The sequence below is a fragment of the Lethenteron reissneri genome, chromosome 64 (genome assembly GCF_015708825.2).
Source record: "Lethenteron reissneri isolate LAM-NWPU_2019-01 chromosome 64, ASM1570882v1, whole genome shotgun sequence".
In the NCBI taxonomy this organism is placed as follows: domain Eukaryota; kingdom Metazoa; phylum Chordata; class Hyperoartia; order Petromyzontiformes; family Petromyzontidae; genus Lethenteron; species Lethenteron reissneri.
The window spans coordinates 9,657,137-9,683,458 of NC_083842.1; the positions used below are offsets into that span (position 1 = coordinate 9,657,137).

The 26,322-nt window shown below is 49.4% G+C and overlaps 1 protein-coding gene across 3 annotated transcripts in view; it reads left to right on the plus strand.

Moving 5' to 3' along the window:
* Window positions 1–26,322, plus strand: part of LOC133359181 (E3 ubiquitin-protein ligase TRIM62-like) — a 36,825-nt gene that overhangs the window by 7,991 nt on the left and 2,512 nt on the right. For all 3 annotated transcript variants that reach the window (XM_061577598.1, XM_061577600.1, XM_061577599.1), the window contains 3 exons: window positions 3,052–3,153; window positions 24,427–24,500; window positions 25,855–26,173. In XM_061577598.1, the coding sequence (XP_061433582.1) occupies window positions 3,052–3,153; window positions 24,427–24,500; window positions 25,855–26,173 (495 nt within the window). The remainder of the gene's footprint in view (window positions 1–3,051; window positions 3,154–24,426; window positions 24,501–25,854; window positions 26,174–26,322) is intronic.

The window sequence follows — 26,322 nt, forward strand, 5'->3', positions numbered from 1 at the left end:
ACATATTAATATTATACCTGTTTTATATTTGCACATCCGAGCCATGCTGGGGCCATGAATGCCAGCGAGGTGATTCTCAAGAGGCATGAGTTACTTTTCCACTGCACAAGCTGACCCATGCCATTGTTGTCACATGCAATTCTGGATATCAAGACTGTCGATGACGCCGTTATACTAATTTGTGCTGACTGATGTCACACTAGTTGTGAATCAGACATGCACACACGAGCAGACATTACAGAACGCTCTGCTCCTTTTTGGGCTGAAAGTTACCACATCAATGAACATCTTAAACATCACAATGAGGATTGTCACCAGCAAAATAAATTCAACTATTTTACTCTGGCTCTCTGTGCTTTCGAACATGTCTCTTATAGATGTCTGCAAACAGCAAAGAAATGTCTATGAATACAGCTGCATTTAATCAATCCTAATTTGCCCATCTAAGAAGCTCAATAATTATATTAAACAAAATTTCGATTTAAAGCTTTCGTGACTGCAGGGATTCATCTTCTTGGTTCTTTCGGTAAAGTCACGTAGAAGGGAAATAAAATAATAAAAATAAACATAATAAAATACAATTCTCACGACGTTTCGGCCACAACGCAAGCAGCTGTCCTCAGGTGAAAACCAGGTCTGTCGAGGCGACAGCGTCTGACGCTGTCGCCTCGATTAATCGCCTATATTAATCTAGATGGTACATCAATCTAGACAAAAATGTCAATACATTATTTATTTTATAACACGCGACTATCTATTGTGATGAGAATTTCTAAATATTTACTGGAGCTGGACAGGACCAGTTCAGATGCCAGTGATGTAAGCCGTGGCAGGTAACAAACTCACATTGCCAGGGTCATAGGACATTGCGCAAACCACTGCACCACCTTTGCACCCCCATTCCTATGTCAATCTACTGTGCTTCAAGTATTAAACTGGTTGATTTTCTTACAAAGTGCTCATGCTATGTTTATGTCATAATAATGAGCCAGCATAGCGCAAATGGTTGCAGGTGGATGGTTTGGAGGTGCTACTCCTTCCAACTTGCGTTTTGCAGTTCATACAATCCATGCAGTTTCTAAAAACAGCTCAGCGCGGGTAAAAATTCCGAATATTATGGCTACATAGATATTAATTAAATTACTTGACCGTACAATCTGAAATAAAAAAAATCAAATAGTGTTTTTCACTTTGCGAGGCACCATTCTGAAGATCCCATTGGAGTTAAAATCAGTTTTTTCTGTGTTATTGCACAATTGTAAAATTGTCGTAATTTTGTGGATTGTGTGTAATCAACAAACGAAACCAACATTTTCATGTACAGTACACATGTACAGCCCTTGTGTCAATCCACTGCTGGATAAGGTCCTGCAATTTTCATATCAGGGCTCTACGACACATTTGACCACTATTACAGTGGCGTGTGGCATAGTATCGACAGGGCGCGATTATTGCAACGCACTATTCTAGGATAGGTTTCGCAAAAACATTACCAAGCTGCAGCATGTACAAAATTCTTTAGCATGTGTCGTGATGGCTACTGCAAGATCCGACCATGTCCGTCCGACGCTCGCTGAGCTGCATTGGCTTCCGGTTGCTAAACGAATACATTATAAGGTTGCACTTATTACACGCAAAGTGCTTGCCACAAATGAACCACAATACCTCGCTGATCTCGTCAAGGAGCATAAATCATCACAAACTGCGGTCATCATAGTGGCTTTTGGCTATCGATCGAAAAAATACGGTCACTGCATCGCGTGCTTTCAGATGTGCTTGTGCAGCCAGCCGTCTGGAACGCTATAAAACTGTACCATGCTGGTTTTGGGGGGGTTGCTGAAGAGAGGTTGCATAGATTCAAACTACAACAACGAATCTTGCTACAATGTCCCCTGTTTCCCACCATAGCATGTTACAAATAATATATACTTTGATCCATCAGGCTTGATTGTGCATATTTACTTCATGAAGCAGATCCCTACAGCAAAGCTAATGTAGTGCGGAACTGACCAGTTGTAACAATGTTTGTGGATAGCTCTTGACTACAACATCTAGCTGTCTGGCATTTGTTTAATTGGACACACTGCTGATAAGACTACAATTATAAACCATCATTCTAGTGGTGAAGTTTTCGTGACCGCAAAGATCCATACTCTGGTTCTTTCGGTAAAGTCACGTAGGTGAAAAAATAAAATAAAACAAAATACGGCAGAACTAATTCCTCCGCCGTTGCTGATCATTGCTATAACGCTGTGGGCTCTCATGATATTGTTTTCTCTGAGACCAAGGTGCTCTGCAGGCCGTCTGGCTACCATCAAATATTTGTTCATGAAGCCATCCAGAAATATAAACATAGACATAACTTCCACCGAGAGGATGGATACAAATTGAGCAATCATTGGAAATATGTTATTAACCAAGTAAAATGAACTGTTCATAGTTGTTACATCTTATTTACCAGGTTCTAGTCTATTTTACCGAGTTAAATGCATCCTCAGCGTTTAGCAGTGCGGCTATTGCTTTGTTTTGAGCGCCATCAATCTGTTTTGGCTGCAATCGTGTCGCTGCTTTGCTCTCCCCCCAGCGCACCTCCAGGCACCGCATCCTCTTACTTCTCGCCCCCCCCTCCCCTGCCCAGTCTCACGTCCCAGTCCCACGTCCCAGTCCCAAGCACACATGCAACGCTCCCTCTCCCCGACCGCCCTCTCTGACTTATATAAACTCCTTAACTCCGGCATCTCTCCCTCTTCAGTAAAAAATATTCTTGCTGTGGTTGTCACACCTGATGATGATTGCTTGTGTTGCAATCGAAACGTCGTGATTTAGTTTATTTATAATTCTAAACCATCCCCAAGTTTTCTGCTTAAATGCATGTTACTAGACAACATTGCTCCCAAATTTAAATTGGTTGATGCACTGATATAAAACCATAGGCACTGGTGTCGATGTAACAATATGTCAGAGAGTGATATACAATAGTCTTGGCATTTAATTGTATATGTCAATAAATATACATGCTGAATGTTTATCTTTGCCATTTGCTGCCTGCAGAAAAAAACATTGCAATTCCTGCTGGAATTGGGACCTTCATTCTTCTGGTGGCGGTGGTGGCCTTATTGATTTATCGGAAGAAGAAATGCTTATACCCCTTTGGTAAGAAAAATTAGAGCATTTTATGTAATTTGCATTGTTTAATAATGAGACCAATGCTTCTGTAGTGGGTTCCACGGAGACTGGAGACGATGTCTTTAGAGGCAACACGGTTTATTGTAATTCTTTAACAGAAAGCCCCCCTTTACTCCCACTACCTGGGGAGGTATGGCCTCTGGGCTGACGTGCCCTATCACTGGGGCTACGGGCTCTGAGTCCTCCGGCTAAGGGTGCCCTAGGGGAGGCTAACTGACCCGACCCAGCCAAGGTGCGGGTCTCGACCACTGGTCTGTGCTCAGCCCCGGCCCTTAAAAGGACGTCGGGTCCCGAAGTCCCAGGGTCCTAGCCTAGCTGGCCTTCTGTCTTCGTCTTTAGACCACTGCCTCGAGCCGTTCTGAGGTCTGTCCTTTATACACCCCTCGGGGACTCTCCACCCCTGGTACCGCCCCCTTTTTGGAACCTTCCAGGGGGCTTTGGAATAACCTCCCAACCCCTCACCTGGGGTCGGGGGTGAGAACTTGGCCTCTCAACAGCCCGGCTCTCTCTCTCTCTAGCTCAGAGTGGCACCCCCTATAGACCCGTGCCCGCAACTACAGGTAAGTATACACAGGGGCGGTGTGTTCTATATATTTCCGACGATATATCACCCCCCCCCCCCATGTAGCATTTAATAAAAACCGGCCAGAATGAAAAATTAGTCTGTCTGCTCTTAGTTCTTTCGGTAAAGTCACGTAGGTAAAAAATGAAATAAAAATTAATAAAAATAAAACAATAAAATCACGACGTTTCGGAGGCAACACAAGTCTCCGTCATCAGGTGGGACCGTCACAGCCAGATTTGCTGCATCAAGTGAGGGAGGGATTCAAGATGCAAGCTCTTAAGTACCAGTTAAGAGGGGAGGGGAGGGGGGGAGGGGCTTATCAGAATGTGGTAGCCAATGAATGGAACGTATCGGGAGGGGGGGGGGGGCTAAAAGAGGGACGGGGTACTCGTGGTCGTGGTCAAGGACGTGTTTGTGCGCAAGTCACTGTGGATGTACATAATAGAAAAGGAACGAAAATGCCCATGTTTATACCAGTGTTGGCTGACAATAAAGAGAGTACTGTTAAACGCTAGGGATGTTAATACTCGGTAAAGTAAAATAGTGCTCTAATTCCATCTGGTTGAAGTGTGAGGAGGGAAAAAGGGTTTGAGACGCGACAGGTGCACGTTCCAGCACCGCTTACCATGTTGGACTTTCACACACTGAGGCTGGACGACCCACACAATGTCCACCGGGCCCCTCCAGGGCTTCAGCAATTTGGGCGATGTTGCTAAGGGCACCTGAGGGAAATGGAGCCAAGCCCTGTCATTCGCAGTCCATTTATGGCAGGACATGCGGAGGCCACGCAGTCGCTCATTAGCTAACTGGCGAGCCTCAGAGGTTTGTTTAGCAGCCTCTTGCACCTCGACCAACCTCCAAACATTGGATAGAATATGTTCGGCAATAATGGACTTAGGGAAGGGCTGCCTAGTGCGCAATTGAATGTCCACGGGAGGGTTGACCTCCCTGCCGTACATCAGGTAAAATGGGGAAAACCCCGTGGTCGCATGGGGTGCCATTCTGTAGGCGGCCAAAACACCGGGTATATGAAGGTTCCAATCGATCTGCGACTCGCACACTTGGTGGCTCAACATAGAGGTAAGCATTATGTGGAGCCACTCAACCATACCGTCAGTTGGTGGATGGTATGGTGATGTGCGAATTTATGTGTGCCTAGCAGGTTGCACACATCCCGTAGCAAAGTTGAAGAAAAATTATTCCCTTGATTGGTCAGTAGCCGTTCTGAAGCACGCTTATTCAGGACGTAGCCCTGGAGAAAGGCCTCTGTGACGGCCGCTGCCGATTGGTTGGGGAGAGGCCAGGCCATAGGCCAATGGGTGAAATACTTCATCCCAACCAAGAGGTAATTATTACCCCATGGAGTGACGGGAAAAGGGCCCGAGATATCCAGCGCTACAAGTTCATTCATGCGGGATACATGAATGGCCTGCAGAGGAGGACACGACAGTTTAGAAGGAGGTTTCTGCCGAGTGCACTGGGGCAACCTTGCAGAAGGTTAGCGACGTCCCCTGCCATGCCCAGCCAGAAAAAATCCAGTTGGAGCGTGGCAAGGGTTTTATATCTTCCCAAACGTAAAAGGCGCTATTGAGCAGCCCACACAACCTTCCCACGCAGGGACGTGTGCACGACTAGCTTGTCCTCTTGGTCGCTGCCGTCCCATCGCATGAGCAGGCCATCCCTTGTGCCAAGGGAGACCGGGCCCTCGGGACCTGCTCGCTTTTGAACCTCGCTGGCTCGATGGCGCATGCTAAGGAGGGAACCTTCCTCCACTTGGAGGCGGCCTCACTCGTCAGAGCTGAGGCCCAACAAAGCATCCTGTGCATCGGCCACAGTGGACGCCGGAGGGGGATCTACCACGCCCTTGGCCGCTGCAGCGACAGAAGGAGGCGCGTCATCGACGGGCTGCTTGCAGTGGCCCGATCCCAAGAAACAGGCGCACCGTCCTGAACCATGCAACTGCGATAGCGCATCGGCGTTTCCGTGTCGGACTCCCTTACAGTAAACAACGGTAAACGAATAGTCCTGAAGGACTTCTAACTAGCGGAAGAGTTGTCCTGACGGCTGATCAACCCGGAGAGCATACTAGAGAGCTGCATGGTTGGAGCGGACGGTAAAATGCCTACTGTACAGGTACGGTCTATACTGCTGTATGAAGAAAATTATAGCCAATAGCTCTCAACGGGTGACGCAGTATCGTTGCTCAGCGGGTGATAACACTCTACTGCCGTAGGTGACCACACGCTCCACGCCATCAATGACTTGAGACAATACCTCCCCTATGCCGGTATTGCTAGCGTCCATGTCTAGAAGGAACGGTGCCCAAAAATCTGGGTAACTCAGGGGAGAGGCATTGACCAGGCCATTGCGGAGTGCATCAAACGCGGCTTGTTCCACTTCGCCCCAATGGAATTTTGCCCCCTTGGCCGTCAGAGCATGGAGGGGCTTCGCGATGGATGCAAAGCCCACAACAAACCACCAATAGTAAGAGGCGAATCCTACAAAGTGGGGGTCGGCCAGGAACACACGCAGCAGGTTTTAGCAGGATCTGTGGCAATTCCGGATTGGCTAACAATCTGGCCGAGGTACCGGATAGAGCTCCGCAGCAGAAAGCATTTCTGCGGCTTGAATTTTAGGCGTGCCGCGCGCATCTTTTCAATGATGACGCGCAGCCGGTCCAGGTGCTGCTCAAAAGTCCGGCTGAAAACGATCACGACATCTAGATAGATTAAGCAGGTCTCCCACTAGAGCCCAGCGAGAACTAGCTCCATGAGGCGCTGGAACATCGCTGGGGCTGAGTGGAGACCCATAGGCAGCCGGTTGAATTTGAAGAGCCCCTGTGGGGTGTGGAATGCCGTTTTGGGTTTCGAAACATCCTCCAGAGGCAATTGCTAAAATCCCGACAAAAGGTCGAGGGTAGAAAAATAACGTGCACTGGCCAGGGCATCGAGCGATTCGTCCATCCTGGGCATGGGGTATGCGTCGGCTACGAAACCTTATTAAGACGGTGGAAGTCAACGCAAAACCGAAGGCTACCGTCTTTTTTTTTAACGAGGATGATCGGTGCCCCCCAAGGCCTGGTGGAGGGGGAAATGATATCCGTTGCGAGCATATCATTAACGGCCACCCGAACGTGCTCTTTCTCGGCGAGGCTGAGATGGAATCGATTTTGCCGAATAGGAGCTGCGTCCCCAGTATCGATGTGATGACTGAGGAGGTCGGTGCACCTAATGTCAAACTTCCCTCTGCTAAAGACGTCCGAGAAGTCTCTGAGCAACGTGCACAATTCACCCCTTTGGGATTCCGACAGGTCAACGCAACCGGCGCACAGGGCATCAATCCATCCGTCATCGAGGTCCGAATGGGGGCGGGCTACACGAGCATCTCCGAGTCCCCCAGGAGCACCGGTGTCACATGAGCGAGCACCTTGCCCTGGGAAATGACGGTGGTATGCAAGCCCGCATTAAGGACCTGGATGAAGGGTTTTCCCTCCCCAGGAATGAGTGTCTGTGCCCCAATCAAATCCAACCCACGCACAGCTGTGTTGGAGGGCATTAACAGAACATCGTTAGCGAGCGCGTGCGAACCGAGGGGTTTTCGCAACCGAAGGGGGACAAGCATTTGCGACCCAGGCAGGATACGGACCGTGTGTGACGCCAATGCCTGCACAGTCGCACAGGCCGTACGCAATTTGGATGGAGAGGGCAAGAAGGACATGCGCCGGCCGGAGGGGAGCTCGATACAGCCCTAGCTGACCAGGATTTTAATAGGCATTTTGCCCAAAAAGTCTGTGCCGAGGAGGTAAGGGACGGCAAGGGTGGATGAAACAAGAATAGGGCCGTTCAATTTGATATCGCCAATCCGAATTTGCGCGTCGATCCGTCCGACTATGCCCAACGAACCCCCGTTAGCGGCAAAACATGGAACATCAACAGGCTGCAAATAACGACAGGTTTCGGGCAGTATGTTAAAGATGAGGTCAGAGATGATGGTCGCCGACGCACCGGTGTTGACCAACATCTGGACCTCGATCCCCTCTATGAAGCCAATTATAGCAGAGGAACCTGCAGCCGCGGCGACCACCCTGTGGGCCAACTGGGACCACTGACCCGGTCCAAGCGCCTGATCGTTACCCCAAGTACCCGGCTCCCCACCGCCCAACGCATGGCCATCCCGAGGAAAGTGATGGTGTGCGTGTGTGGCACGTGGGGGCCGAGAGTATGAGGTGTCGCGACTTGCCTGAGCCTGCCGCGGAGTCGAGGGCGATCGCTGCTCCCGTGTCCGTGATCCGAGGTTGCCGCGATGGGGAGCCCAGCAGCTGGATGATACGTGGCCCCGCAGGCCGCATTTGTAGCAGGTGACGGATGACTCGGCAGAGTGTGGAGCCTTCCGTTCCTGGCGGTGTGGGTCCCGCCGAGGTCGTTGGACCTCCAGCCACTCGCAGAGGACGAATCAAAGGCCCGGTCAGGAAGTTGCTCCTCCTCGGAGTTGCAGGCGTCGGCCGGGCCGGCGCAGGTGGTGACAGAGGGCTCCCGCTGCAGCAAGAGGTGCGCATGGATTCACCGTGCAGCTCGCAGGGAGGAGAAGTCGTCGGCCGGCGGCATTACAATGCGAAGCTCCTGAGCCAAGCTCAGGAGCTTCTGCAGCACCAGCGGTCCATGCGAGGGTAGGCGGCCCTCGCCAGAGCCAGCAGCGCACTGTGAAACGCCAGAGCCGACTCCGAGTCCGCCCTCCTCCGGATGTCGGAATGGTGGCGGGAGTCGGATGGCGGTCCATAAATCGCTTGCATGTGCCGGAGGGCACTCTGCAATGTAGAGCGGTCCTCCGGTGGGATGGTGATGAACGCAACTACAGGTAAGTATACACAGGGGTGGTGTGTACTATGCATTTCCGACGCTACACTTCCACGAGTGGCCCAGATGTGATTCATGAGACAACAAATCAGGGCTGTAGATTAATTGGAAGACTTCCCAGTGCACATCACAAAAACTTGAAGGGAAATGGGCAATGTCCAAGATAAGACTGCAGTAATCCTGCTTATTACAATGTTGAGGAGCAGCATTTGAATCATGCAAAATATTCACTTAAGATTTGAGTCAACAATTACACTGTGTAACAAATTACTTTAGTTTGTTCCTTGGTAGTAAGTGTAATTTCCTAATTGCTTATGCCTCAAAAGTACGGAAAATTGCTATTATTCTCCACATACTTTGCTTTTGTGACCATGACAATGATATTTAGAAATTTACCCATTTTCCAGAACATTCTTGATAGATTCAGCGCTGAGTAAACTTGGAGTAACTTCTAGAACATTCTAGAACTTTCCAGTAATATAAATAGTAGTATAAATACAGGGGCCTTAAGACCACCAGTTCAGTTTAGTTCAAGCTGCCTAAGTGGATACATATCTGCATTTTTCTGAGATGGCATCAAGAGGCTGCAAGCATCCAGCAGACGCATTTTCCTATGTCTGCCGCCAATTTATCAAGACAAGAGCGAAAAAGTACTCTGTGGAAGCATCTGCTAAGATGTGTGAGGCCTACAAGGCATATTTCGGCATGCCTGTCGGGGATCAAGACAAACCCTGGGCACCTCATTTCACCTGCGAGCAATGCAAAAAACTCTGGAAGGTAAGATGGACAATTGTTGCTCGGAATTTGATGTTATAAAATTTGTTTAAAAAAATGTAATTGTAAAAGTTTTAATTTTAAAATGTTTGACAGTTTTCAATGTTATTGAAAAAAATATCATATATGAAAAATGTTGCGAGAATCTCTTACACATTAGTCATGGGTGAAATTCACTGACCACTCAAGCAACTGCTACTTCTGCATGGTGGACCCTTCCAAACGTCGCACTGGCAAGAATGCACCTGCTATCATGTATCCGGACATTCCTTCATCCATCGCCCTGGTTCCACACTGCCATGAGCTCCCCGTACCCACTCCTCCGGAGAGAGAGCAGCCGTCTTTAGAAGAGAGCAGCAAGTCAGAGAGCGAGGAAGACGTTGTAGATCCAGATGACAATTTCAGAGATGGAGCTGAGGAGAGAAACCCATACTACCCCAACCAAAAAGACCTCAACGACTTGATCAGAGATCTTGTTCTCACCAAGTCCAATGCTGAGCTTTTGACGTCTAGGCTCAAGCAGTGGAACTTGTTGGATGAAAGTATGCAAGTCGCAGAACAACGTCAAGTGGGAGCCACTGGCGGACTCCTGGAAGGTCCTGATGCCACCACTGTACATCAAATTGGGCCTTATGAAACAATTAGTCAGAACTGTAGATAAGGAGTTGGCAGCCTTCAAGTACCTTCAAGTACCTTCAAGACTTCTTCCCTAAGCTGTATGAGGCAAAGGTCAAAGCCGGTGTCTTCGTCGGACCACAAATAAAGAAGATCCTGGAGTGCAATGAATTCCCCAAGAAGCTCACTAGTAAGGAGAAATCGGCTTGGAACAGCTTTGTCGTCGTGGTTCGTGGCTTGCTGGGCAATCACAAGGTCGAAAACTATGTGGAGCTGGTTTAGACTCTGGTGAAGAACTACGGCACAATGTAGAATGTCTCTCAAAGTCCATATCCTTGACGCTCATCTTGTTAAATTCAAGGAGAACATGGGAGCGTACTCGGACACGCAAGGCGAGCACTTCCACCAGGATATACTGGACTTTGAACACCGCTACCAAGGACAGTATAATGAGAACATGATGGGAGACAATTTTGGGGCTGATTCGTGAAAGTTATTTACAGTATAATCATCAATCTAAAAAAACTACTCACTTCTAAATCTTTCGTAGTAATTTTTGTCTTACTTTAGTATAAATACATGTTAATTTTGATTCATATGTTGTTGTTTTTTTACTTTATGTGAACGAAAAAACACAAATTAGCCCGTATTCTCTTTGAAAATAGGTACATTTCTAAATACAGTATCACTGTCCTGGTCACAAAAGCAAAGTTTGTGGGGAATAATAGCCATTTTCTATACTTTTTAGGCATAAGCAATTACGAAAAAACACTTCCTACCCACGAACAAATATTGTGTTTATATAGTGTTATGAATGTGATGCCTCTCCACATAGACACCACTATGTTTGTATAATAATTGTATTGTGTTAATTTGTTTTAATGTTTTCCTTGTTCGTGCTTCCCAAGACTCTTCAACTTAACTAACATCAACAAAATGTCACCAGACATCCACCAAAATATTTCAAAGACACAAACATCACACAACTATACATGTGTAGGGCTGTTACAGAGGGTCTGTTGTGTAGGGCTGTTTGCATAGGGGCTAACGGAAAACAGACACAGTGGGCGGGGTCTCCGTGAGCACACGGGGTGGTGCCCGCAACGACGTCCGTACTGGACGGCGTGAGGGGGGGTTTCGATCCTCTAGGGGGGTATAAAAAGGGTTGAGCCAGAGAGCTCGGGGCTCAGTCTTAGAGTAGTTAAGTGAAGAGAGAAGACCGGCCAGATAGGCCCTGGACTCCCCCTGGGACGCCGCCCTTGTAAGGGCAGTGCAGGCTGGAGCCAGTGGCGTGGTCCCGGAACCAGAGTCAGACCTCTGGGATTCCGGGTACCGTAGCCCGACTGACCAGTGTCGGGCCAGACAGCCTCCCCTAGCCCGTTAGCGGAGGACTCGGCTAGGAAGGCTAGCTAGGGGTGAATTCCCAGTTGTACGGGTGAGGGGGCCGATACATCCCTCCAGTATTGTAAAGCCATTGTGTAAATAAATACGTGTGCCTTACCCCGTTGTCCACGCGTCGTCAAGAACACTTCATCTGGCGTCAGAAGAACCAAGAACATGGACACGCGCCAAACAGCTCGAGCCAGGGAACAGCAGGCGGAAGACGCCGCCGAAATTGTCGAGCCCGAGATGGCTCTACTAGACGACGTGCAGCCGGGGCCGGACGCGCGCTTACCGGAGCGTCGCCATGAAGAGGAGCAGCGGGGAGACAACCTGAGGCTGGCTCACGAGAGGCTGGCGGAACTGCTCTACGCCGCTCCCGCTACGCTGGAGAACATCACACGGCTGGGGGCTGGTGGTCCACCGCGGGCCGAGGGGAACCGGCGTATGGAGCGCCTTCCCGCCATTTCTGAAGATTTAAATTTTGAATTTCCCGCCATCGACGCAGCGACCGCTAGGGGCGTGGCCAACCTCAACCTGGGGTCCGACATCGGCCGCGCTGGGGCTGCCGCATCAACGACGGAGGAGGGCGCGTCATCAAAGCTGCGACAGGCGATGCCATCTGCCATTCGCGCCGAGACGCAGCCGAGTCGGGGAGGCAGCAGCCCACGAGACTCCACGGCAACCGCTGCACTACACCAAAGGCTGCCCCCGCTTAAAGAATTCGTGGGCGCAGAGGGCGACTGGAGCGGCTTCCGAAGACGCTTCCTCGCCCACCAAGAAATGGCTAAATGGACAGACGAAGAAGCTCTCAGCGCCCTGCCGGCGCTCCTGGACGGCGACGCGCTTGCCGCCCTAACATCGGCACCAAAGGAAAAGCGCTCTACGTTACCGATGGCGCTGCAGCTGCTGGGAGGGGTCTACGGACCATCGGCGGAATGCAGACAGGAGTTCTACGACCGCAAGCGGGGAGAAAAGGAGTCGCCCCTAGCGTACCGAACGAGCCTCCTGGTGATGGCCAAGTCGGCCTTCCCCCGGATGGATGACGACGGCATCGACGCTATGGTAACGGAGAAGATACTCCTCCTGGCCGACGATCTTGACATTGCTGTCGTCGCACAGGAGGACGCGGAAATGACATCGCTCCAGGCGGCGCGGCTCCTCCACGCAAACCTCCTGTCGCTTCGGCGCAAAGCCAGCAGGGCATCGGCGGGGCGTGCGGTGGCTGCAGCCACCCTTCCGACGGAGGAACTCTACGCCGTCGACCACCGACGGCAACAGGCGACGAGTGCACGGCCGGGCCAGGACGGGTCGGGCCGTTCCGACCATTCGTCACCTCCGACGTCGCTCCCGCGGTGTTTTAACTGCGGCGTCCGGGGCCACGTCGCCTCGGGGTGCCGCTCTCCTCGTCAGCGCGGGACGACACCTCACCGGGACGACGGGCCTCATCCCAAGCTCCACCATCAAAAACCGGCGAGTCGCGGCACCCCACACGTTTGGCCCACACACACACCCGTCACGCACTCAAACACCGCGACGAGAGGGGGGCCGGTATCACGCACCATCGCACCATCACGCACCACTCCGGGTACCCATATCGAACCCGGCCAGTGGTCCGTGCTGGCCGATCGTGTGGTTGCCGCATCGTCGGGGCAGTCGGCCGTTGTAGGATATATCGACGGGGTGGAAGTGCGCATCCTGGTCGATACGGGGGCATCGGCGACTATTATTTCGGAATTAATTTATAACATTCTCCCTGTCCGAAGTCGTCCTTTGATGCCAGTTAACATACCATTCTATGCGGCTAACGGGGGCTCACTTGGCATCATCGGACAAATTCGTGCCCAAATTTGTATCGGGGAAATAAAATTGTCTGGGCCGATTTTTGTTTCTTCCTCGCTGGCGGTTCCGTGCCTGCTGGGGACGGACTTCCTGGCCAAGATGCCGATTGTAATTTTGATCGACCAGGGGTGCATAGAGCTTCCATCGGGCAGACGCATGGCGTTTCTGCCATCACCGGTTGCGACTCGGACGGCGTTCGCGACGGTGCCGGCGTTCGTGGAGAGAACGGTACGCGTTCCTCCGGGAACGCAAATGTTGGTACCCTTGAAACTTCGGCGGCCCCTCGTTAAGGGTGCTGGGGCACAAGGGGTACTGTTGGGACCGTCTAGGGCCGGGGTTAGTGGACCTGACTTACTACCGGCCCAGACCATAGTGAGAGGGGATGGTGAACCCTTCATCGCGGTCCTAAATGTGGGCTCGCGGACGGTGGTGCTCCCACAGGGGACCGTGCTTGCTCACGCAACGCCGGTGCCGTGTGAGGAACCCGCCGTAAATTCCGTCAACACTGTCCCTGCGTCGCGACCGCGTTCGGACAGCGATGAAGGGTGGCTCGAGGCGCTTTGTGCGGGATCGACGGACCTGTCCGATTCAGAGCGTCGACAACTTAAAACATTACTGCGAGAATTTTCCGACGTTTTTAGTCGAAATAAGTATGATTTGGGTTGCACTCACTTGCTGCGTCACCATATTGACACGGGTGACAGCGCGCCAATTCGCCAAAATCCGTTTCGGTTGAGTCCCGCCGAAAAGGACCATGTCAAATCGGCTGTTGATGACATGTTGGCCGCGGACATCATTTCTCCTTCCACCAGCCCTTGGGGAGCGCCGATCGTCCTGGTTAAAAAGCAGGACGGTTCGTTGCGGTTTTGCGTTGACTTCCGGCGTCTTAATAAAATTTCGGTTGCCGACGCATACCCGCTCCCTCGGATGGATGAATCGCTTGACGCCTTGGCGGGAGCGCGATTCTTTTCCACACTAGATTTACTTTCGGGATTCTGGCAGCTTCCTCTGGATGATGAGTCAAAGCCTAAAACTGCTTTTCGTACGCCGCACGGCTTGTTTCAATTCAACAGGTTGCCGATGGGCTTACACTCGGCCCCGGCAACTTTCCAGCGTTTAATGGAATTGGTTTTGGCTGGACTGCAATGGGAGTCGTGCCTCATTTATTTGGATGACGTTATCGTCTTTGGTAAAACTTTTGATGAGCATCTCCAGAGGTTGCGGGCGGTTTTCCTAAAGATGCGGGCTGCTAATTTGAAATTTAAGCCCCAAAAATGCCATTTGTTGCGTGATTCGGTGCGTTATTTGGGGCACATCGTGGGGCGCTCAGGTATTGCTACCGATCCCGCCAAAACGCAGTGTGTCAGCTCCTGGCCGACTCCCACCTCGGTGGGAGAGGTCAGGAGTTTCATTGGGTTCGCGTCGTATTATCGACGGTTTGTTGCTGATTTTGCAACAATTGCTAAACCCCTGCACGCTCTAACATCTAAAGGGGTTCGTTTCCACTGGGGTCAAGAGGAGGAGGCTGCGTTCCGCTCCCTTCGGGACGCCCTGGTGAAAGCCCCTCCCTTGATCTACCCTGACTTTTCGAAACCCTTTTTGCTCGACACCGATGCGAGCAACACGGGTATTGGGGGTGTGCTTTCCCAGGTGGTTGATGGCGTTGAACGGGTGGTCGCGTACGGTAGTCGGGTGTTGTCTCCTGCGGAGCAGAGATATTGTGTTACCCGTAGAGAACTGTTGGCAATTGTTTTTTTCATCCAACAGTACCGCCCATATCTGTACGGTCGGCATTTCACCGTCCGCACAGATCATGCGGCACTACAGTACGCCCTGCGGGTCCAACAACCATCGGGACAGTTGTCACGATGGTTGGAGGTTCTCCAGGATTTTGATTTTGAGACCACTTACCGTAAGGGCGTTCGCCATACCAACGCGGACGCTCTGTCACGCATGCCAACCACCTCGGAATGTGCATGCCTCCTGGGGTCGGGACGTTGCAGACCTTCAGGGGACGCATCGGTCCCGATCCTGGCAGCCACCGACGACGACGAGCCACTGCCTGATAATTCGATCGAACAACAGGGAAGGGATTCCCTGTTGGGGTTGCCCGTCACTGAGTGGGGGCGCCTCCAAATGGAGGATACCTCCCTCCTCGGGTGGCGTCGTCGCGTCGGGGGTGCTGGCCGGGTGAAAGGTGATTCGGGTGCATGGGAAATGGTACAGGGTCTGCTCATGCATTGGGACGCAAAATCACAGCGACATCGGCTGGTCGTCCCTTCGGAGTTGCGAGGCAAAGTGGTGTGGGCCGCGCATGAGCGCCTGTTACATCTGGGGACTCTAAAGACCCTTGCACTGATACAACTAGATTTTTTTTGGCCTGGTATGACAAAGGATGTGGGGGATCTTTTGAGTTCATGCCCGCGGTGTGCGCAATGGAAACCGCCGGCGCGGGAGTCTAACCCGCCTTTACAATCAATCAAGGTGTCCAGAATAAATGAGCTTGTCGCACTGGACATCTTGGGGCCATTTCCCGCCACCCCCAGGGGCAATAGGTATTTGCTGACAGGAGTTGAGTATTTTACGCGCTGGCCCATGGCCTGGCCCCTTGCCAACCAGTCGGCAGCAGCCATCGTGGACGCCTTTGTTCAGGGATACGTCCTGGACAAAGGTGCTCCGGAGCGGCTGCTGACCGACCAGGGTAAAAATTTTTCCAGCAAATTACTTAAACAAGTCTGTGACCTCTTAGGCACAAAGAAAATTCGGACCTCCCCGTATCACCCACAGACCGACGGAATGGTCGAGCGCCTGCATCGCACCATTTCGTCAATGATGGCACAGCAGGTCTCAGATTCTCAAACTGATTGGGACCTGCATATTCAGGGGGTCTTGGCGGCATACCGGATGGCACCCCATGCAGCTACGGGGTTTTCCCCCTTTTACCTTATGTACGGTCGCGAACCCGACCCGCCTGTTCGCGCCCAGCTGCAGATCCCCGACCCGCAAGGAAAAACTAAATTGGCTGACCACGTCAAATTTAATCTGGCTAAATTAACAGAGGCGCGGGATGCTGCGAGGTTGAACTCGGACCTCCGTCAAAAGGCGAACGAGCGCCTCAGGTTGGGTCGGGCGCATGTCATACAGTGGAAACCGGGGGACAGGGCATGGTTGCACTGTCCCCAAGTACCCCTGGCTACCTCCCCTAAGCTGGCGCGGCCGTGGCGGGGTCCTGTGGAAGTGGTCGAGGTCTTGCGACCACAGTGCGTGCGCATTCGTTGGGGGAAGCGGCGATGGTTCGTGCACCCCTCTCGGTTGAAACCTTTCGTCGCGGCACACAAACCCACTTCACACATGCGTGGCCAGACGTGTGGGGGGTCGACCGACTCACTAGGTCCGTCTCCACCCCGCTCACCTAATGCCTTGCCGGCCGTGCCACCTCCAGGTGCATCGAGACTGACGGGCTCACGCCCGACCACCCCTTCTGGGGATACCAACAGTCACGAGGCATCAGAGGAGGCCTCGCTCCCGGACGGACGATTACCATCTGACGGTCCGCCACCCGGGGTTTCCCCGTGTGAGGGGCCCGCCGCAAGGACACGCGCAAAAATGCGCAGACTGTTGTGAAACCGCAAGGACACGCGCAAAAATGCGCAGACTGTTGTGAAACCGCAAGATGTGTAGATATGTTGTGTTCATTGTGTGTTGTGTGGGGGGGGGTGTGTTCCCTGCCCATTGAATTCACATACGTGGTGCTCACCTGCTGTTGTGTGTATGGTGGCTTCGCTGCAAATTGTATATAGTTTGTTCTTACGGTATCCGTATTTATTCGGGGGGGGTGCGTCGGATTGTTCCCTTTCGGGGTTGAGGGTTTTGTTGTTGTCATTGTTGTTGTTGTTGTCGTTGTTGCTGTTGTTTCCTTCATGTTAGTGTTAAAAAACGTTTTTTAAGGCACACGCGGGGGTCCAGGGGTTAAATAACCTTTATTGAAAGTTGTTGCAGCCGGGACGGCTGCGAGCTGTACAGGGGGGGGTGATGTAGGGCTGTTACAGAGGGTCTGTTGTGTAGGGCTGTTTGCATAGGGGCTAACGGAAAACAGACACAGTGGGCGGGGTCTCCGTGAGCACACGGGGTGGTGCCCGCAACGACGTCCGTACTGGACGGCGTGAGGGGGGGTTTCGATCCTCTAGGGGGGTATAAAAAGGGTTGAGCCAGAGAGCTCGGGGCTCAGTCTTAGAGTAGTTAAGTGAAGAGAGAAGACCGGCCAGATAGGCCCTGGACTCCCCCTGGGACGCCGCCCTTGTAAGGGCAGTGCAGGCTGGAGCCAGTGGCGTGGTCCCGGAACCAGAGTCAGACCTCTGGGATTCCGGGTACCGTAGCCCGACTGACCAGTGTCGGGCCAGACAGCCTCCCCTAGCCCGTTAGCGGAGGACTCGGCTAGGAAGGCTAGCTAGGGGTGAATTCCCAGTTGTACGGGTGAGGGGGCCGATACATCCCTCCAGTATTGTAAAGCCATTGTGTAAATAAATACGTGTGCCTTACCCCGTTGTCCACGCGTCGTCAAGAACACTTCACATGTATAGTGTCTTACTCACACCGACACGTTGTAAAAAGTCACCTGCTTACACTTTATTCACCTGTTCTTGCGCTAGTTATATGCACTCCTATAACTATCCGAATGGTTACATATACTTAACTTCTCCCCGCTCTTATCTATTCTGCACCTCACTTATCCTGTACTCAGCAGCTCTGCTCTCAGCGACTCCGCACACAGCAGCTTCGCACCCAGCGACTCCGCACACAACAGCTTCGCACCCAGCGACTCCGCACACAATGACTTCGCACTCAGGAACTCTGCACACAGCGTCTTCGCACTCAACGACTCCGCACACAGTGTCTTCACACTCAGTGACTCTGCACACAGCAGCTCCGCACTCAGCGACTCTGCACACAGCAACTTCGCATCTCCACCGCTGCCCACACCTACGCTTTCTCAGACCCGCTCACCCGTCTGTCCCGGGCAGGAAGTTCAGCCAACACCCGCCTGGCGACGGCGTGAGGGTTGAGGTCCCATTGATGGCTGGAGCCGCAGCGGCGAGATGTCTTAACTCTTGGTTCCCGGCAATAACTCCCCTCGCTCAAACACACTCCCGCTTATATCACCCTGCTCATCCCGAGTCCTCACGTGCTTCCAGTTAAGCTGCCGCTAGGCCAGCACCAGTTGTCCCATTAATCTCCTATCATCACCTCCCATCTCCAAGACGCCAACCTCCGGTCACAGCGTAGCACCTATGGGAACCTCATTTGCCAGTAAAAATATGATAATAGTTTTTTTACCCTTCTATCTGGCAACAAAACTGACACCTTTTTTACAAGGAGTCATGTTTGCATAGACCGCAACACCTGCAGTCATAATACAAACACAATACATAACTCTGATAATGTGCACTGTCCTTGAAGTTGATTGGTCCACACCCGAGACAGCTTTCCTTAGAGCCTAGTCTCACATGGGTTGGACCAGATGACGCCAAAAGGCGCACAACTCAAAGATAATGCACCATCAGAGTATGAGAGCTCGGGGTAAGCCTTTACACTATGGGAACCTCATTTGCCAGTTAAAATATAATTGTTTTTTTACCCTTCTATCTGAAAACAAAACTGACACCTTTTTTACAAGGAGTCATGTTTGCATAGACCGCAATACCTGCAGTCATAATACAAACAAAACACATAACTCTGATAATGTGCACTGTCCTTGAAGTTTATTGGTCCACACCCGAGACAGCTTTCCTTAGAGCCTAGTCTCACATGGGTTGGACCAGATGACGCCAAAAGGCGCACAACTCAAAGACAATGCACCATCAGAGTATGAGAGCTCGGGCTAAGCCTTTACACTATGGGAATCTCATTTGCCAGTAAAAATATGATAATTGGTTTTTTACCCTTCTATCTGGCAACAAAACTGACACCTTTTTACAAGGAGTCATGTTTGCATAGACCGCAATACCTGTAGTCATAATACAAACAAAGACATAACTCTGATAATGTGCACTGTCCTTGAAGTTGATTGGTCCACACCCGAGACAGCTTTCCTTAGAACCTTGTCTCACATGGGTTGGACCAGATGACGCCAAAAGGCGCACAACTCAAAGACAATGCACCATCAGAGTATGAGAGCTCGGGGTAAACCTTTACACTATGGGAACCTCATTTGCCAGTAAAAATATGATAATTGGTTTTTTACCCTTCTATCTGGCAACAAAACGGACACCTTTTTACAAGGAGTCATGTTTGCATAGACCGCAATACCTGCAGTCATAATACAAACAAAAGACATAACTCTGATAATGTGCACTGTCCTTGAAGTTGATTGGTCCACACCCGAGACAGCTTTCCTTAGAGCCTAGCCTGTTGCCAGATAGAAGGGTAAAAAAACAATTATCATATTTTTACTGGCAAATGAGGTTCCCATAGCGTAAAGGCTTACCCCGAGCTCTCATACTCTGATGGTGCATTGTCTTTGAGTTGTGTGTCTTTTGGCGTCATCTGGTCCAACCCATGTGAGACTAGGCTCTAAGGAAAGCTGTCTCGGGTGTGGACCAATCAACTTCAAGGACAGTGCACATTATCAGAGTTATGTCCTTTGTTTCTATTATGACTGCAGGTATTGTGGTCTATGCAAACATGACTCCTTGTAAAAAAGTATCAGTTTTGTTGCCAGATAGAAGGGTAAAAAAACAATTATCAGCGTAGTACCTGTTTGACCTCGGTTGCACCCGCTTAACTGTGCGTGCGCACCGCATATTTCTCTCCTCTATACATGCTTTATGGTAACACCCAAATTACCTATTTAATAGAACCTTCAGATCCTGGAACCCACTTTGAGATCGAGCATAAGCTCTCAAAGTCCCCTCATTCAACTTTGAGTCCCAGGAGTGAGTCACCTGCAACACTGCCAAAGTCCCTAACCAGCACGGAATCACTGTGTCCACAGAAGAAACTACCAATTACAATTTGCCCTGCAAAAAAATGTCTGTATTTTATTGAATCGGAACATCGAATGGCAGATGTGGCTATATTATGCACTGAAAATTTAAGAATAGCATGCAGTGTGATAACAGACACAAATCTAAAACCTTGGAGAACATAGTCTGGCACTACCTGCTTTTAAAATTCACTTGTAGGATTCCAGATAATCATCAGGCTATTTCTGCAACCGTTCACTGGTTCAGCAACCTCGAAATAAATTTAGCTTCCATCCGTACAAAAGAAAATGTGTTACTCTACAATGTAATGTACATTGATACTGTCATCCAAGTGTTGTGCCGTAGAACCATGCGGAGACGAGGAATGCTATAAGGGCTGTTGCCATTTATTAACACTGTTACATTTGTAATAAGAGCCCGCCACGTGGCCGGTGGCAAGTAGAGGTAAGCGATGATGCAGTCTGGATTCCAGGCTCCCCACCCAACCAAGAGTCCTCTCACTGCATCTCCTTATATTGCTTTCGGCGGAGCTAAGCTCCGCCTCTAGCCACGCCCCCTTGTGGAACCTTCCCGATGGTTCCCGTACATACCCACGAGCTCCGCTCGTTACCTTTGGCCCAGATGGAACCCTTCCTTTTGATCGGATATTAGTTACCCAGCAGTGAATATGCAATTACCCCTCATCGTTCCTTAGATGGCGTTCTCTCATTACACATTCAACACTTTAAGCTCACACCAGAGGGAGGTGCTATCTATCTTGGTCCTGACCCCGGACCCCTGAACACTCTCTTGTCCTTCCCTCGGCTATCCTTTTGGGGCTCTCTCTCTCGTCTGGCCAGAGCGGGGGTTCATCCAACACCGCCCGGCGATGAGGAGGGAGAGACCTCTTGCAGCAGATCCTTGCCCTGGCTCCCCACAACGACCACACCTTCGTCACGGGGTCCCCCTTTTTGGCGAATATATCATATAATAATTTAAACCGTCATGATGGGTACAAACTTAGTAATCATTGGAAAGATGTTATCAACCATGCAAAAAAGACTTAATTACACATTGTTGGACCATCTTATCTGACAGGCACTATTTTACTTTACTTTATCGAGTGTTAACATCCCCAGTGTTTAACAGTACTCTCTTTATTGTTCAGCCAGCACTGGTATAAACATGGGTATTTTCGTTCTTTTTTATCATGTGTATCAACACATGTCCACGTACACTTGCACCCCACACTCTCTTTTGGCCTCCCCTCCCCCTCTCCGTCCAATACGTTGGCGTGTGCAACAATAGTTGCTTGCGCACAACCACGTCCACGTCGCCGACTCTCGTGTACCACTTCGTGCATTCTTTTGGCCCCGCCCCCCTCCCCCTCCCGATACGTTCTACGTAGCACTTCGTGCCTTCTTTTAGCCCCGCCCCCTCCCTCCCGATACGTTCCATTCATTGGCTACCACATTCTGATGAGCTCCCCCCCCTCTCCTCCCCCCCTCAACTTGCATTTAAGGGATTACATCTTGAATCCTTGCCTCACTTGATGCAGCAAATCTGGCTGTGACGGTCCCACCTGATGACGGAGACTTGTGTTGCCTCCGAAACGTCGTTATTTTTATTTTTATTGTTTTTATTTTTATTAATTTCATTTTTTACCTACGTGACTTTACCGAAAGAACTAAGAGTATGAATCCTTGCAGTCACGAAAGCTTCAAATCTAGAATTAAGGGAAGGAATGTTAATAGTATGTAGCTGCAGTAACTAAACAACCAAGTAAAAAGCTAAAGTATAAACTACATAGTATCATCAGTATGCTAAATATACTCTCAATAAGCTGAGCTACTAGCCGTAAGTAATACATTACAATTCTAGGTCGCAAAAAATATAATATGCTTCCAGCTAAACTTTTTAAACTTTTTCCTTACATCACACGGGTCTATCCCATACTATGTGCTGCCATAGACAAACCCAACATTAAATTGTATACTGTATTACTATACACTACCCTATGTCTTAGAATAATACATAGTGTAATATTACACTATGTATTATTCTACCCACCCAACTGTATACCACACTGCTGTATATTCACTATACAATTAGGATACTATATATTACCTTATACATTGTATTAAACATTACACTTTAATACTATTTATTATTATACAATATGCTATGCACTATACCATTGACCGTCGCGTGAAAGGTACTAAGAGGAAGCAACGAAATATGTCAATGGGAGAGTGTTGGTAGGAAGCTTGCAGCGGAGCAAAGAATCCATTCCCTGCGGAGAATACAAGATATATAGTCAATGTCAGTGAGTGGAACGCTCCAAGCCTAGGACGTGTCATTCAGACTCTGTCTTATCGACAGACATGTTCTTCATCTGAGGACGGCTGCTTGCGTTGTGGCCGAAACGTCGTGATAATTATTTTATTATGTTTTATTTTTATTATTTTATTACTTCCCTTCTACGTGACTTTACCGAAAGAACCAAGAAGATGAATCCCTGCAGTCACGAAAGCTTTAAATCGAAACTTGTGGCCTCGTTGAGAAGTTGGGAATGGGCCTAAAATGTCAAGGGCCAGAAGTTTGTTGACACGAGAAACCTGTATGGACTGCAGCGGGGGCCGATCACACACAGCCGGTGGCTTCTGACATACACAATCCTGGCAGCCTTCAACAAATAGCACCACATCGATTTCCATGCCCAGCCAGTAGTAGTCCTGCTGAACAGTCAACAAGGTTTTGTGGGCACCTTGGTGCATCAATTTCTCATGAATTACACGAGTCAGTTTCCCCCGGAGGACTGTGGGCACTACAACACAGTACCTCTTTAGCTCCGCATCCCAACGCATAAGGAGGCTGTCATGCAGGGCAACGGCCGGGTTGGTCCTTGGGGTAGAGTAATGGTTGCCAGATTTAACCCTGCGATGAAATTTCAACAGAGGTATCCTCAATCTGAAGGCGAGACCATTCATTGCGAGGTAGACCTACGTCACAATCCGTGGCCAGCGGCACACCTCGAAGAGGAGCCGCGTCGGCCATCACCACCAACTGTGGCACGAAGTCACCTGGAGCTCTGCAACGACTCGAGCCAGTCATGCATGCACACCTACTGTCCTGTGGCAACCTCGATAAGGTGTCCACATTTCCGTGCTGTGCCCCCTTCCTGTGAATGACGTCGAATGCATACTCCTGCAGCACCTCAAGCCAGCGGGACAGCTAACCTGAGGGTTGATCTATGTGCAAGGAATATTGTAAGGCGGCATGGTCCGTCCGTACGGTGAACTGCCTGCCATACAAGTAGGGCCTATACAATTGGATGAAGTACACAATGGCAAGCAGCTCCCTGCGGGTCACACAATAATGTTGTTCCGCGGAGGATAACACGTGACTGCCATATGCCACAACCCTTTCGGCGCCGTCGACCACTTGGGAAAGTACAGCCCATATGCCCGTGTCGCTGGCATCATTGTCTAGCACAAAGGGCAGGGAGAAGTCGGGATTTCCCAGGGAGGCCACGTCAGTCAGGGAATGCCAAAGCACGACGAACGCTTCCTCCTCTTTGCCCCAATGGAATTTTTGGCCTTTAGCGGACAGCGCGTGGAGTGGCTTCACGATAGTCGCAAAATCCTGCACAAAGCGACGGTAATATGAGGCAAAGCCAACAAAACTGCAAACCTCAGCCAAGCATGGACACAAGCAGTTTTCTCTGGATCTGTAGTGACTCCTGACGCACTGACCACATGGCCCAAATACATTATGGAAGACTGCAGCAAATGTGACTTTTGTGGTTTGAATTGAAGGGTAGTAGCACGCACTTTGAAGAAGACCGATTCTAAACGCTGAAAATATTCGTCAAACGTGCGGCTGAAAACGATGTTGTCCAGATATATCAGACAGGAGTCCCACTGTAATCCCACCAAGACCATCTCCATGAGGTGTTTGAAAATGGCTGCGGCCGAGTGGAGGCCCATAGGAAGCCCAGATGGATGATGGACGCTTGTGTTGCGCCCGAAACGTCGTGATTTTATTTTATTTTATACCTACGTGACTTTACCGAAAGAACCAAAGAGTATGTTGTAGTTTACTTACGAACCGAGCAGGTTCACTTTTAGACACCCTCCCATAATATCATAGTCATAACAGCATAAAGCATACATTGTGCTCCCAGGATGATTAGCAATGCTTTCAGTAGATACTACAGAGTGGAAATGTGTCACGTCTTCTTGTACAGGAACAGATGATTCTGGTAACGTGACAGAGACTGTGCCACTTCTTAGTGTGGAAGTGCCCAAGGGTGTCCTTGAGGTAAGTCAAGCAGCATATGCTGGGGCCTGGCTCCCATAACATTGCATCACGGGAACTCATGTACTCTTGTGGAGCCTCCCACTGTTTAATTGTGAATGTAGACTCTCCCAAAACTATCTTATCCCTACTTTTGGTGTGGTGGTGATTGGGTAGGGTGTTAGAATGGTGAGCCGAAGCTGGCCAACGTATTTCCCATCATGTTTTTCAAGACTTCTCTGGGACTCTCTGTTGTCTGAATGTTGCCCTATTGTACTTGTGGTGGTCACTGTTTGTCATGTTCTGCCATGGATCTTTTGTATAATTTTCATCTATTTTTCTTACTCTGTATTTTGCTCTGTTTTAACTGTTTTGTATTTCACTGTATTTTAAGTTTATTGGAGATGCTGTGGAATTGAAGCTATAAATACAGATCATCCTTATCAAATAGCACAATAGCAATTTATTGCCAATCGCAATATATTTTCCGCTGTCTTAAAAAATACATTTACTCATAAAATAAAAGTAATCGGCATGATCTATTTACAATCGGTTGACCAAAACCTATGTCACACATTAAATCGCAGCTATAGCTGGAATGATGAATCAATTAAATTGATCCATTAACTGTAATTTGTAATTGACTACTTTTTTGTGGTCAATTGCTCTGGCCATTGAAAAATGGCAGCTGCCCCACTTACTGCCTCCTGAAGATAGAAACCCCCAGTATACATTCAATGCTGAGCCAACGTTGGCATGTGGATGGACCGTTATACGAATGTTCCATGCTTACTGTAAATTTCCATACAAGCTCCACTCTGTGATGTGGCTGATGATGCAATGTACTTTACCAAGCTACTACGTCACCTTATTTGCGTAAGCCAATTAATCACGTAATCAATCCAATAACTGGCAGAGTACTCCAAAACAAATATAATATATTCCATGAAATAACTGGCTATCTTAGCTATAATCAGAACCACTATAAGTATGCATCTTGCTGTCGATACATACGTTCATACAATATTGGCACTGGATAACTAAAAATCATCAAAGGAAGATGTATAGTAAGCAGTGAAACTGTAAAATAAAACCTTTGGAAAGTTAGTTGTAACCTTTAAAACTATTATGGGATCCTGCAAAAATAAAGCTCAGTGTCTTGGTAGTCCTAAACCATTAAGAGGAAATTCCAGATTACAATGGCAGGTCCATTTATCCCTTTACAGAAATGTAAATGTTTCAATAATATGCACCCAAAATGTAACACTCTATTTTAGCAACTCTAGAGGAATGATGTAAAATAATGTAAGAGTAAAATCTACAACCATAGAAATTCCATTAAACAATTCCCATTGTGGCTTTTTTCCCATTTGGACAGAGACCACGAATGCTCATCGAGAAGAGAATGAAGTCCAGTGATGGAGAAGTTTGGCGCCAGTTCCATGAGTTGCTGCCAGAAGTGTATAAATCCATCTCTGAAAACACCTTCTATGTCTTGTACGAGATGGATAAAAAATACAACATTCACATACGCGTGTACTGGAAGGTTTATGAAATTACTGACATCTCAGCACGTGCAATCTATTTACTCAATTATTTTATTGGTGAGCGTGAAGAAATGTGCCAGGGGCTCCTAGAGATGATCCGTGCAGGACAGAACAAGCAAACGCAGCTGCAGACCCTGCTTGACTCTGCCGGTATGTGGGATCTGATGAGTAACTGGGCCTCACTGTGGGACTTTTTTAGTTAATCATGAATATCACTACTAAAGGCAAAGATGTTGCTGCCAGGTATCGTTTAAGTATGCATTACAGCTAAAATAAGTATGAAATAATTGTTTTTTTTA